Source organism: Anabrus simplex, chromosome 1 (genome assembly GCF_040414725.1).
Source record: "Anabrus simplex isolate iqAnaSimp1 chromosome 1, ASM4041472v1, whole genome shotgun sequence".
Classification (NCBI taxonomy): Eukaryota; Metazoa; Arthropoda; class Insecta; order Orthoptera; family Tettigoniidae; genus Anabrus; species Anabrus simplex.
Window position 1 is genome coordinate 28,825,131 of NC_090265.1, and position 15,611 is coordinate 28,840,741.

A 15,611-nucleotide genomic window follows, 5' to 3' on the forward strand; every position below is an offset into this window, starting at 1 on the left:
AACAATAGTAATAATAATATATAATTTGACGAAAATGTAGGTAAATGGGGGCCAGTATTTGATTGGAAGTCGCCAGGCGATAAATACATTCAGTTATGGTACGATAGTTAATATTATTATTAATATAATTTTTAAAGTTAAAAAGATACTTAATAGTGGAGCAAGTGCATTTTTAAATGTTAAGTTACAATATTAACGCCCAAGCGTAAGGCATGTACTGTATTTAAGTAGATTAAAAAATTGTCACCCAACAGTTGGGCAGTGGTGATTGGTGTATTACAGAGTAAAACATTCATCAAAGGCTACGTTATTAAACATAGTGTTTTTCGGGACATCTTCCATAAGTCATCGACTGTAATAGCGTACATCAAAAAATATATGACTAACGATTCCAAAGTCTCACTAAACTCAGGTAGGTTTTCGCCGACGATGGCATACGATTCGCTGGAATGCAAGCAGTCTTAATTAAGGTACAGCATTTGCCTAATGTGAAAATGCGAAACCACGGAAAACCTTCTTCAGGACTCCTTCGAACCCACCATCTGCCGAATACTAGCTTACATCCACAGTCAGCCTCAGTGGACCGTTTACTGTTCGTCAGCCACGTGCTAGCTGGAACAATGACAGACGACTTACTAGAATCTCGGGTCGTCGTGACAATATACGATGTGCATTCAAGTTCTAAGGCCTCCGATTTTTTTTCTCCAGACTGGAAAGAAATAGAAACATGTGCATTGTTTTAAAAGGAGCCCGCGTTCGTTGTCAAAACGTCACAGAGATGGCAGCACTATACGACAGATGGATTTTTAGCGCCAGCCGCGAGAATGAGAACTGTTTTAGATACTTAAAATGGCGACGTTTTCCTTACGTGAACAGCGTGCAATCATTCGTTTTTTGAATTTGCGTGGTGTGACACCAATTGAAATTCATCGACAGTTGAAGGAGACATGTGGTGATGGAGTTATGGATGTGTCGAAGGTGCGTTCGTGGGTGCGACAGTTTAATGAAGGCAGAACATCGTGTGACAACAAGCCGAAACAACCTCGGGCTCGCACAAGCCGGTCTGACGACATGATCGAGAAAGTGGAGAGAATTGTTTTGGGGGATCGCCGAATCACTGTTGAACAGATCGCCTCCAGTGTTGACATTTCCGTGGGTTCTGTTCACACAATCCTGCATGACGACCTGAAAATGCGAAAAGTGCCATCCAGGTGGGTGCCACGAATGCTGACGGACGACCACAAGGCTGCCCGTGTGGCATGTTGCCAAGCAATGTTGACGCGCAACGACAGCATGAATGGGACTTTCTTTTCGTCGATTGTGACAATGGATGAGACGTGGACGCCATTTTTCAATCCAGAAACAAAGCGCCAGTCAGCTCAATGGAAGCACACAGATTCACCGCCACCAAAAAAATTTCGGGTAAGCGCCAGTGCTGAAAAAATGATGATGTCCATGTTCTGGGACAGCAAGGGCGTAATCCTTACCCATTGCGTTCCAAAGGGCACTACGGTAACAGGTGCATCGTACGAAAATGTTTTGAAGAACAGGTTCCTTCCTGCACTGCAACAAAAACGTCCGGGAAAGGCTGCGCGTGTGCTGTTTCACCAAGACAACGCACCCGCACATCGAGCTAACGTTACGCAAACGTTTCTTCGTGAAAACAACTTTGAAGTGATCCCTCATGCTCCCTACTCACCTGACCTGGCTCCTAGTGACTTTTGGCTTTTTCCAACAATGAAAGACACTCTCCGTGGCCGCACATTCACCAGCCGTGCTGCTATTGCCTCAGCGATTTTGCAGTGGTCAAAACATACTCCTAAAGAAGCCTTCGCCGCTGCCATGGAATCATGGCGTCGACGTTGTGAAAAATGTGTACGTCTGCAGGGTGATTACGTCGAGAAGTAACGCCAGTTTCATCGTTTTCGGGTGAGTAGTTAGTTAGAAAAAAATCGGAGGCCTTAGAACTTGAATGCACTTCGTACAACATTTTCACAAGAATTTACCGGCCACATTCCGTGAAGAAATTAGTTTATTGCACAAAACATCACAACTACACGAAAGAATGTTATAATGGTAACTGAAATATTTTCTTACTAAAGAAAAGCAGAAAAAATGTGCACTGGTGGAAGAAAATATCCAAACACCAAGAAGGAAATATGCTAGATTAACGAACGTTGGTAGGCGTGTTTATGCATTTGAAAGATGACGTTGATTCAAATTTCCCGCAAGTCGCATTAGCGTGACGCTAGTAGTGACCCCATGACGTTGCACATCACGGGCTGTACAGTGCGAGACTTAGTTACCTGTGAGATTGGTCGGAGTGACTGTGAGTGGGTCAAGAATGCCTTTACGACGACGGCGAAGAGGCAAATATCAACAGCTCACTGCGATTGAACGAGGCAGTATAATAGGGCTACGTGAAGGTGGATTTTCCTTCCACTCTATGGCAGAACGACTTGGCAGGAATGTCTCCAGAGAGGGAGGACCGCCGTATTCGGCGTATGGCTGTGGCGCATCGGACTGCGTCTGCAGCAGCAATTCGAGCGGCAATTGGCACCACAGTGACGCAACTAACTGCCCGAAATCGGTTACTCTGAAGGACAGCTCCGAGCCAGATGCCTTGCCGCGTGCATTCCACTTACCCCAAACCACCGCCGTCTGCGACTTCAGTGGTGTCAAGCGAGAGCTCATCGGAGGATAGAGTGGATTTCCGTTGTGTTTTGCGATGAAAGCGAGTTCTTTCTTGGTGCCAGTGATGGCCATGTGTTGATTAGGAGGAGGCCAGGTTAGCGCCTGCATTCCACCTGTCTGCGGCGTCGACACACTGGACCTACACCGGGAGTTCTGGTCTGGGGAGCACTCTCGTGGTTATCCCACGCACCCCGACTGCTGATGTGTACGCCCGTCTGGCGATTCAACCTGTTGTGCTGCCATTCATGAACAGCATACCCGGGGGTGTTTTCCAACAGGATGATGCACGGCCCCATGCCGCTGTTGTAACTCAACGTGCTTTAAACAGTTTCGATATTGTGCCTTGGCCTGCTCGATCCCCCGATCTGACCCCAATCGAGCACGTATCGGGCATCATTGGACGACAACTGCAACGTCATCCACAACCGGCATTAACCGTACCTATATTTTTCCAACCAAGTGCAACAGGCATGGAACTTCATCCAGCAAGCTGACATCCGGCACCTGTACAACACAATGCATACACGTTTGCATGCCTGCATTCAACAGTCAGGCGATTACACCGGTTTTTAATGGACCAGCATGACATTATTAGCGATGGCTTTTCTTGTGCGGATATTAACCTCTAGTAGCCTATTGTACCTTTAATTAATTAAATATGTTACCCCGACAGATATATTGCGAAAATTGCCGTATTCTATATTCCTTATTTCATGGTGTTTGGATATTTTTTCCGCCAGTGTATTTAAACACCATTTTAGGGGGAAACTTGATCTTTCATTCTCTGAATCAGGGTAACGCTGGGGCTGTTTTTAAAGTGGACATCAGTTATCCTTGCCCTCCCTCTCTTTGGATTTAATCAGTTTCATGCACGAGAAGAGTTGTTCACATACCGTAGATAGGTGCTGCCAATTCTCCTCATGTTGAAAGTAGATAAGTTAGAGTACTTCTTGCATGGTGCGTATTTAACCTAGAAATCTTTTAAGCAGGTGTCCTCAAATACTCCTTTTCAAAGCAACGTCTTCCTGAAGTTCAATAAGTTACGTTTGAAAAAATATCAGAAGTATTACAGTGCTGAATGGCGATGAGAATACTGAAGTTCACGTCCTCCTTATTGAAGTCGTTAAATCGGACACAAAATTTTTCATTGAAATCGACCAATGATTCTTCGTAGAAAGCGAAAGTACAGAATGATTGTCACCTCTGCAACAGGGTCGGAAAATCACAGGATTTTCTATTTTAATTTGATTTCCCCACAAATTTAATTTCCTCTGAGAGGATTCCCATGTCCGTAAAGTTCATGCGCAAATTGACCTTGTTTTACAACTTTGAATTCAAATCTCTCAAGTGACGAGTAATATTCACAAGGAACGCAAAGCCACACATCCATTTTTTGTCGCCTAACCCTGCCAAAGATTTGTCTTTCATGTCCATGAAAAGTGCCAGCAGATTATAGACGCGCTGCAGCACCTTTCCCCTGTTCAACCGCCATATTTCTGAACAACAGACGAGATCTTCCTCAATATACAAATGCTTTAAATTTGTGGTGGTTGAGACCATTTTTGCAACATGACACTACTGTATTCATGATGTAGATACATTTCATTGTTTCGCCACAAGGATTCTCCTGGTGTTGAATACAGTGAAGTAAATCACCATGTTATTAATAGCAATTACTCTGCCGAGTAACTCTTCTTTTATTTGGTCCAACCATTGACGGACCTCTATCAGTCGATATTCCACATATTTTTCTCTAGAACATATCAAATGCCTTTTTCACCTGCTGGCAGATATCTTCCCCCGTAATACTACCTTTCATAGGTTGCAAGGCAAGCATTACTTCTGTGCAATGGAATTCTTTATCCACATCTTACAGTACAGCCGCATGAGCTGTGTCCGCGACGTCGCAGCTTTCATGTTGATAATACCTCAAATGCATTGATAATGCCCTTCATGTTTGATACAATATCATCGGACATGTTATCGATTCGCCTACCAACTGTCCAGCGAGACAAACTGATTTGTTCAAACAAGACTTGCACAGTTCAGCTTTTATTTATTTATATTGAAACTACCACGGGCAATTTTATTAAGATCATCTTTTTTTTTTTTTTTTTTTTTTTTTTTTTAAGGCAGTTGCTGACCAGGCAAGTATTTCATCAGATTTTTTAAATTTTGTCTGTGCGAAGCTGCCCTTACAAGTAGTCTAATCAAAACTAGAATGATTTGAAGTAATGGCTTTAAGGCCCGGTTTCATCAACACATGTTAAATATATACTAACAAGTAGTTAGTTAATACGGAGTTAGAAATTTAACATCTTGTTAGGTTTCTTGCGTTTCATCAAACTTTTCTTGTGAAATGTTAACTAATCGACTGTTAACTCTCTCAATATTGTGAACTGGTGCGAATCGAGGAGGCAGTGGTACGAACATGCTGTTTTACAGCGCGCTCCGATGCGCTTTTGTTTGAGCACAGCTGTGAAATATGGCGCGTGAAGTGAAACGGAATCGTAGTTTTCATTTTTCCTCCTTCGAAAAAGAGTTGTTAATTGAATTAGCTAGTAAATATATGTTATTGAGTGCAAGCGCACAGATGGCTTGACGATAAAAGAAAAGGACGAGGCGCGGGAAAAGTCCGCGAGAGTTTCAATGGGGTAAACAGATACTTTTTTTTAGCGGGTATCCGCTGTCACCTAACAAAATCACTTCGTTAATTGTCCCACTTCAAACTGTGCTCCGATATGGGAGTTATTAAATATTGTATTGTCGTGTGCAGAACCAGACCACCTAGCAAGTATATCCCTGATTTGGAGGTTAGGCTCACTAATCACATTAACATTAATAGAGAAATATCCCTTTCGATTACGATATATTTCGGCCCAATTGCCTCCAGGTGATTGGATTCTTACATGTGTGCAATCTATTGCACGTAGAACATACACCAGAAAAACGGCTTATTTCATAGAAGTCGCGGATAATTTGCTGACGCTCTTCTACTGAAGGGAATGTTATATACCTCCATCTCATGGATGCTATTGCTGCAGACACTCGACAAACAACTCTATTAACAGTGGCTTTAGAAATGCCAGCATTGTCTCCGGCCATTATGTGAAAATAACCAGTAGCAAAAACTCGTAATATTATCAGTACCTGCAACATTGGAGAAAGAGGTAAGTTTCTCTTCGTAGGATATTCTAACCTCACTTGAATTTCGTCAACAACCTTAGCAACGACTGTTTTCGATAACCTGTATCTATGAAGACATTTCGGATCCGTCAAATTTTCAGAGTCATTACGTCGCTGAACTCTTCTTCGATCAGGATTGTTTTGTAAAAGATCTAAATAGAGCAATTCCGCCTCGAAAGCGAGATTCACAGCAGCCATTTTGGAACAGGTTGCTAAATGCTAATGTTAGCCATTTAACATTGGAAATAGCTGATGTTAACTTTAATACGCAGTTTAACATTTGTTAATGTTAACATTTGTTGATGAAACGCAAATTTTCTTAAATCGTATGTTAAAATGATTTAACACCTTGTTAAGTACTAACATGTGTTGATGAAACCGGGCCTAAGTGTTATACACTTTCATTGCTTCTATACGTTCCTGACAAATAAGACAAAATGGTATACCTTGCTCATTGACGAAGAAGTAAGCTTGAGTCCATTTTTCTTGAAATACGCGACATTCGGTGTCCCGTAATAAGGCAACACCGCACCATACAATACACCGCACACAAACAGCAGTGAGCAGACGTTTACACACACGAGAAAACAAAACCGAGGGTCATTTACTTCCAGAGTGCGCGCGTGAACTTAATTTTTAGGGAGATTTCCACCAGAAGGCCGACTGTGATCGGGTTGGCGGTTAAGGTGTCAGGGTTTGACTTTACAGCGTTGCCAAGTCGAGAGAGAAAAGTTCCACAGTGCACTATTGAACAACTTCAGTACCGGTATAATAGATTACGTAAGGAATGCATTTTCAATAACTGATCAGGCGGGCTGGATAATGGGGTTCGACTGATGTTGGGTTTACTGGAATGAAAAGCTGTTTCCATGCGTTTGGCCCGTTATTACAGGGATTCTTTCTATGAATACAAATAATTTCTCCAAGATGCAATGAATACAGCGGTTCATTTTTCCATATTTTACATCGAGAGATGCGGTGATCTGATATCATTACGGTACCGTACATCAATTATTATTCTTATGAATGGTAGGAACTTGATCCTGTAACGATTAAGATGGGGTCCCGCAGGGCAGTATTATTGGACCTTGATGTTTTCTTATGTATATAAATGATAGAATGCCTTTGTTGGCAAGACCTAGTGTTTACAGTGCACTATGTCTTCTGGTGTGGGCTAGAGCGATTTTGTTACTTTCATTGATCTGTCTCAGTCTTATCGTTGTCTTTGGCAACATGAAAGTGACTGAGGTATGAGCGATGCTAGGAATGCATTTCCTTATGCAGCCAGTCCCTGGTATGAATGGTGTGAAAATGTTACTCATAGGGTCACTTGGTGCATACATTTCAGTGGGTGGCAGACTAATATGTAATAGCTACTTCTGGCTCGGTGAGAAAAGCAACGAGAAACTACTGTCCCTGGTTCCTCATTTCCCTAGTACGCGTCTTCAGTGATGCCTAGACCACCTATGACAGTTAATGGTGAAGCTGTTGAGAATCCATCCAGCCTTCGGGCTGACGATTGAAAACAACAAACAACATTAATGATATAGTAAAGAACTGGAATCACATATACTGTAATGCTTTTTTGCGGACGATGGTATACTGTGTAGAGCAGAGGTGCTCACGCTGGGCATTCCGTCCCGCGGGCGCGGCTGGCAGGCGATGAGCGAATGCTATTCAACCATAGTGACGTTGTGGCTACGTCACAGGCCGTAAAGGTTGGGCGAAGTTCTCCCAGTCACACTCGACCACTGCGGCGATACCCGAGTTTGAAATGGTGGTAGAAAATAATGAAGGAAAGAGAGCGGAAACTCACGTCATTTTCAATTTACAAAGTTATTTACAGTGGCTCAAAAAAGTATTGGTCTGCCGAGATATGCTACATGTGAGGATGAGTAATCGAAGGGAATGATGATAAAAATTGACATATACTAGAATCCTTGATTATTTATTATCTTATGTAACATGTACATTGTAAGAAAAACACCATTCTTCCATGGCCATATAAGTAAAAAACCATAACTTAAAACAATCAATTTCACCTGCCACCAAAAAAGTATTGGTCTGAATTAACATAATGCAGTTTTTTGATCGTTCGTGAACGTTTCAGTACTTGGTAAATCCTCCTTTCTTCTTTATAATCTCAGTTAACCTATTTGGCATCGATCGTACGAAGGTTTCCGTAGTTTCCTTTGGTATGTTATTCCATTCGGTGAGTAAGGCATCTTTCAGGTCAGCTTTGTTTTTTATTGCGTGTTTTATCACGTTCTTCTCGAAATAGTGCCACAAATTCTTGATGGGGTTGATGTCGGGAGACTGTGGTGGAGTTTCCATCCAACGCGGTGTACTATATAACAGCCATAGCTTCGTGTTCAGGGTTGTGTGCTTGGATTCGTTATCTTGCGTACACGTAGACCTATTTTTGTACACTTGATGGAAGATGTGTCTTGAGGTGTTAATGTATGCTTTGTAATCCACAGTCCCTTCAATAAAGGCTAATTCACCTTCACCATTCGCACTCTTTTAACCCTAGACCAGCAGGGAACCGCCTCTATGTTTCGCAGTAGCTGCAGGTTCTTCTCTTCAAGTTCAGAATGCGTCTTCCTCCACACAGTCACTAGTCCGTCTGACCTGAAGAAGGTAAATTTATTCTCGTCGATAAAAGCGACTGTCTTCCAATCCTCATAGCTGTCATTTCTGTGCTGTTTAGCGTACGCAAGTCTCTTCTTCCTAACAGCCTTACTGATACAGGCTACAGCTTTCTATGGGCTGTTCTGCCCGCATATCCTCTTTCGCGTAGCACATTTCGGATGGTTTCAGATGGCACTTGCACTCCTACTTCTTGTTGTAACGCTATCTTCGGCGCACTTAGCTGAGGATTTTGGGACACTTTACGCACGATTTGGCGTTTGTCTTGTACTAATAACTTTGAGAGGCGGCCAATTCTTGATCTGTTTTCTATTGTCTTTGTTCTTTTGTACCTATATACAATATTTTTAACAGTTGTAACACCTCTTCCAATAATTTCACTTATATCCTTGAAAGATGTACCTTTTTTTGACATAGTAGCACTACAATCGTCCATTTTTCCTCAGTTGTTTCTTTCATTTTCCTTCCCATTGCTAGCTGAGCACGGAAACAGTGCTAAATATTACCTTCCAATGTTTCAGCACAGACACAATGAGCCCGAGTTGCGGCAGACAGCACGATATTACGATGATATTGTTTACCAGACCAATACTTGTTTGGCGTGTAATGACGCACGCCGTTGTATTACGGGTCCGTTTGAAAACAGCATGAATCTCCTTGGCTCCATTTTCAACCTACCGATGTACTTGACTCTCCTACATATCTACATACGTGTAATTCCATTATATGCACCATTATTTGTACTATACTTTTGCTAGTTGCTTTTACGTCGCGCCGACACAGATAGGTTTTATGGCGACGATGGGACAGGGAAGGGCTGGGAGTGGAAAGGACGCGGCCGTGGCCTTAATTAAGGTACAGCCCCAGCATTTGCCTGGTGCGAAAATGGGAAACCACGGAAAACCATTTTAGGGCTGCCGACAGTGGGGTTCGAACCTACTATCTCCCGAATACTGGATACTGGCCGCACTTAAGCGACTGCAGCTATCGAGCTCGGTTTGTGCTATACTGTTCCGTTCACACCACGGCTATCGACAGACCAATACTTTTTTGAGCCACTGTATGTTCATTGCAATTTACGTATTTTGACCGAATGTATAAAGAGTTAGGCCTACAACCTCAATTACAATTTTCACTATTACACTTTAAGAGGTGCTTTAGAAACAGTTCTAATATAATACGGAGTTAAGGTGGATACGCTGTAGTTGTTGGATTTAAATTATCTGATAAACTCACCAACAATCCAGTAATGTTTACCGGGAATAAATCAATGAGGTTATGTATTTGAAGACGTGCTGTACAGCTGTCTGCCAGATACATTTACGTTCTTTATCACCTGACGCCTGTTGAAATTGAAATACTACCGTATTTTCAGAAATTCAGTGAACAGGGAAAGTCACAAAACACTACGACACTGTGCAAAAAATATATATATTTTAACAATTTGTTTTACGTCGCACCGACACAGATAGGTCTTATGGCGACCATGGGAAAGGAAAGGTCTAGGAGCGGGAAGGAAACGGCCATGACCTTAATTAAGGTACAGCACCAGTTTTTGCCTGGTGTGAAAATGGGAAACGGAAAACCATCTTCAGGGCTGCCGACTGTGGGGTTCGAACCCACTATCTCCCGAATTCAAGCTGACAACTACGCAACACAAACGTTGTAGCCACTCACTCCGTTTCTTTGCATACATTTATGTGAGTATTTAGGGGTAGTAGAAAGGACGTAAAGGCGAGTGCGTATAAGTCTCTGGTAAGACCCAAATTAGAGTATGGTTCTGGTGTATCACGATGACTTGGTAGGAGAACTGGAAACCATCCAAAGGAAAGGAGCACGGTTTGTTCTCGGTGATATCCGACAAAAGTGTAAGTAATGTTACCAATATATTGCAAACTTTGGCCAGAAAAGACTTGAGAGTAAGGATGCGAGCTGCTTGACTAAGCGGTATGTTCCGAGTTGTCACTGGAGAAATGACGTGGAATAAGCTTGAGTGGTGTTTTTAAAAGTAGGAAAGTTCACAATATGAAGTTGAAATTCCAGAGGACAAATTGGGGCAAATATTCGTTTATAGGAAGAATTAGAGAATGGAATAACTTATCAAGGGAAATGGTCTATATATAAATATCTAAGTTCTGTTAATTTTTAAAGAAAACACTAGGTAAATATCTGATAGGGAATCTGCTCTCTTGGCGACAGCCTTGCCACGGTTTCACTAAGAGATGGCGCCAGCGAACAGTACGCGGCGTATACGTCAGTTTGTTCGTCTGGCATTAACCTACGAACACACACATGTTGAGTCCGCCAAACGCTGGCGTCTTGTCTGTGTTGTATCATTCAGTGATCATGTCGACGTTTGTGCCTGAAAAAGAACATTTGCGGCACGCATTGCTTTTCTTATTTAATCAAAAGGAAAAGGCGGCGGAAAGTCATTGTTTGCTGATAGAAACATATGGTGAACACGTTCCATTGATTAGAACATGTGAGACATGGTTTCGACAATTTAAATGTGGTGAAGCCCATGCTTTGTGTCTGGTGGGACAGAACGGTATTGGTTATTATGAACTCTTGAGGCCCGGCGAAACCATTAATGCACAACGCTATCGCCAACAAATGATTAATTTAAATCACGCATTGATCGAAAGACGACCGGAATGGACCAGAAGACATGGCAAAATAATTTTGTTGCACGACAATGCGCCGTCTCACACAGCAAAACTAGTGAAAGACACATTGAAACCGCTTGGACGGGAGATCCTTCGCACCCGCCGTATTCCCCAACCTGGCGCCATCTATATGACTTTTCACGAGAGTTTAATCCTGATGTAAACATGGTATGTCTACGCCTCCGCCAAAGACAGAGTTGTGATTCGCTGAGCGTGTAGTACCGACCTCCACCCCGTCAAAGTCTCGTGTGCGGACGTACAGGGCTGCGCATCACATACAACAACAGTGAGAAGACCCGAACTTCCGAAAAAACGACTAAACCTGGAGTCTGTTCACTTAGTTTGTTGAACGCATTTCACAATGCACTGCCTATGGTCACTTCTGAGCGGTTTTCCTCCTTTGTGGTTCACTACACGCGCTGGTCCTACCTCTTGCTCCATTTCTCTCACTATGAATACTGACACTGACTCCTGCTGCAAGATGCATCACCTTATCTCCGAGCTGTACAGCTTGGGACTTTCCCTCACAAAGACGACTTCCTGTATTACACCACGCCTTGTGCCTCCATTTCTCGTTATTTAATCATTATTTTATTAAAACAAAACCATATATGTAGCGGTATATAAGGAAACCATATTTTGATTACGTACTCTTGCCAACTCTATAAATGTAATAGACTAATATAAAATAAAATTAATGCGGCGTACTATTTTTCTTCGAGCTCACATACAGTCGAGTGAGTGCGACGGTTGCTTCTCCAATCAACTACGTTTATGTTCACGTGCATAGGCAAAGTGCTCCGCCCATTTGTTTACATCAGAATTAAACTCTCGTGAAAAGCGGTATATCACTTCTTCGCATCAATGGGGCACGCGCTCGGAGAGCAGCACTTCAGCAATTTCGAGGAAGTTGGAAAATGGCTCGACGAATGGTTTGCCGCAAAAGACAAGCAGCTTTTCTGGCATGGTATTCATAACTTACCTGAAGGATGGGCGAAGTGTGCAGAAGCCGATGGCCAATATTTTGAATAAACAAAAAAATGATTTTCCCTTGGAAATTACGCGTTTGCTTTACCACACAAAAACCGGCAAAAACTTATGCATACACCTGGTAGCTACAGATCAGTGATGATTGATTGTTAATTGACATTGTTCCGTCTCGGGCTTAAGAATGTACTGATGCAGTTTGTGTCACCGTTTTCCTCCAGGATTATCTCTGGCACTCCTCGTGTTTACGCGCCGACTCGCCTGATAAGGCCAAGTGCCGCTTTTTGACATCTTGAACCCTGTCAGCGTCACAGTTGATGTAGGACAAGCATACTCAATAGTAGTCGTAGTAAGGCAGAGTTTGTTGTCTGCTGTTGGACTGTTCACACTATAGATAAGGACAAAGCACCTAGATAATCACTTCCGTTTATACTGCTCGCGAAATATTGCAGTGTACTTCAGAAGGAGATAACTTTTTTCTTGATAAGTACCACCTCCATGGCTGACACCGTGATTAGCTGGTTCGAGTCCCGTTGATGGATAATATTTCAACATTAGAATGTAGGGTGACTGGGTGGGGAGATGGTGGTACACAATTTAGAATCACTAGGATCCGTGCCAAAAGTCTGGGTTCAATTCCAGACCTCTCTGTAGTACTCATATGGAGTGAGGCTGTTGATAGTGATTCGTCCGTCGGATGGAGACGTTAAGCCTTGAATAGAACCCTTGGTGTCATTCGACAGGAATAGGCTATGTGCCAAGATCGTTTTTCACCCTCTCCCTTCCTGTTATTATATATCGCGTCATTTATTTCACCTCATTAACTCCTCTGATGAGATTGACGTCAGAAAGGGCATCCGGTCTTAAATACTTGCTGCGAAGATTTATTTCACTTCACACCGGATCGCGTAGAGGACCGCTTCAGAGCAATAAGACAGTCGCCTGAAATGAACATTTCGAATGTAATTCAGAAATATAACCAACCTCGACCACGAACTTATAATCGGACACGCATTTCGATTACTTCCATGGTTATGGATGTACCTAAGACGCCATCTTATGAACATAGTTAGCATTCGATGCCCGCGTACATATAGCATCCACATACGCAGGGTGACAGTTCTGAATGTCGCCGTCCAGTTACTCAATCTGAATCTCCACAGACTCCTTCGTCACCAAGAGCCAGTCTAACGGAATACACACATGACGGCGTATCAGTTCAACATAGGGTACAGAGGATTCCCTTTTGAAAAATATATTTAATGAACTTTGTACCTTTCATCTTCGTCTTCTTCTACCGATTTTCCCACACCTGTGGAGTTGCGGGTGCGAACTGTGTAGCACATGTGAATGTGACCCCTATTTTACGTCCGAATGCCCTTCCTGACGCCAACTCTATGTCGAGTGATGTAACATTATTGCGTGTTTCTGTGGTGGTTGGTAGCGTGGTGTGTTCTCTGAATATGAAGAAGAGAGTGTTGGGACAAACACAATCATCCAGTCTCCGAGCAAGAAGAATGAATCACACACGATTAAAATCCCAGACCCGGCCGGGAATCGAATCCGCAATCCTCTGAACCTAAGGCCTCAACGCTGACCATTTAGCCTAGGAGTTGAACTCTCTCATCATTGTATCTTGAAATGAAAACCTACAACCTGTTTTCTACTCAATGACCGGGTCAGTGATGGGATGAATGAAGCCCCCAACTTGCGGCGAGGATATGAATTGTGCCGGTTGCCGAGGCCTGTCGCACTCCTCTGGGGCAATTATTAATGACTGACAGATGAAATGATACTGGAGAGTGTTGCTAGAATGAAAGATGACGGAAAACTGGAGTACCCGGAGAAAAACCTGTCCCATCTCCGCTTTGCCCAGCACAAATTTATCATGGGGTGACCGGGATTTGAACCACGGTATCCAGCGGTGAGAGGCCGGCGCGCTGCCGCCTGAGCCACGGAGGCTCTGTATCCTTGTATCCTGAAATAAAATATATAATAAATAAGTAAATAACTGACCGAGTGAGTGACTGCGCGATTTGGTCCTCTTAGTTGTGAGCTTGCATTCTGGAGATGGTTGGTGTGTGTGAACCCCCTGATGCAGCCCTGACGATGGTTGTCCGTGGTTTCCCATTTTCAGACCAGGCAAATGCTAGAGCTGTGCCCTAATTTAGGCCACGGTCGCTTCCTTTCCACTCCTAGCCCTTGCCTACCCCATCGTCGCCATTAAGACCTATCTGTGTCGGTACGAAGTAAACCAAAGTGTAAAAAAAGGAAATAACTGAAAAAATGGTTGTACTTACCTTATTGTGATAGCAAGAGGTTCTTCTGGCGATAAACTTTCCCTTACAGGTGTGTTGTTGTGTTGTAAACTATATCTTAATTGAAATAAATAATAAATATATTTGGTCATTCTAACATAATTTTTAAAAATCATGTCATCGTACATTCTCAAACACTGATACAGTAAGTGAAACTGGCTTTCGGTCCTGTTTCTATAACAGGATGAATACAATAAATCTGTTTTGATGACGCCATCTTCGTCCACGTGACTTAATTATGGTTGATAGTGGTCGATTGTAGCCACAGCTAGAGCACTCAAGATTCACAGTTGTGTATTTGCTGAGGTACGTGTGAAAGTAGCCTAAGAGCTGTTCACATATTGTGCGCACCTCAGCTGAGAGGTGGTTGTTTACAGCGTCTTGCATTTTTTATTACCTTTGGGGGAGAGGTTGAGAGAGCTGAGTATCTTGCCTTTTTTTACCTTTCGGGGGAGGAGAACCCGCACCTCTCCCCCTGCCCCCTTCCCCCCGTGTGGTGATCAACACAAGCTACACCGCCTCCACCATGCTGTTAGTTCTGATGGAAAGAAACAGCAGAGATGGTTGGAAAGTAGTGATACCAAGGAAGTACCGTGCCTGTCCTCATGTCAGACATGCTACAAGTCAGATGTGGTATTAGGATATTGTGTAGTACTGAAGGTTGGCAATAAGAGCCAAGAAAAAACCCGTAGGCAGAAATAGAAAGATGCCTACAGGTAAAATCTGGGAAGTTCTACATAGCACATGCAAGGATGTGGGCTGGAAAAAGTTCAGGTAATGTTAGCTAGGAGCAAGTATCATCCGGAAGTCATTAAACATATTCTACGCCGGTCCAGTTATTCAGAGGATCACTGGTGTAACTAGCGCGGCCCTTGCCGGCTATCAAGCAATGCCGCGAGAGATCTTACGACCTGCGACACAACCTGCTCTCCTTCGGGTCCCTGGTGCCTAGTCTCCTATCCAGAGAATGTGGCCACGCCCGCCCTGGGCGGGAATCTATTGGAGGCACGTACAGTCGAAATCTTTAGTATCTCGTGGCCAGAAATATTCATTTTAGGCAAGAAATCAGTACAGCCCTCAGAACCAACCAATACCTGCTTACACACTTTCT

The 15,611-nt window shown here is 43.1% G+C and overlaps 2 protein-coding genes across 2 annotated transcripts in view; both read left to right on the forward strand.

The window, feature by feature from the left end:
- Window positions 1–15,611, forward strand: part of Nagk (N-acetylglucosamine kinase) — a 259,336-nt gene that overhangs the window by 79,925 nt on the left and 163,800 nt on the right. The window lies entirely within an intron of this gene.
- Window positions 668–3,188, forward strand: LOC137496984 (protein GVQW3-like). Its single transcript, XM_068225256.1, has 2 exons — window positions 668–1,512; window positions 2,778–3,188. The coding sequence occupies exons 1-2, from the start codon at window positions 850–852 to the stop codon at window positions 3,186–3,188; spliced, it is 1,074 nt and encodes a 357-aa protein (XP_068081357.1). The 5' UTR covers window positions 668–849.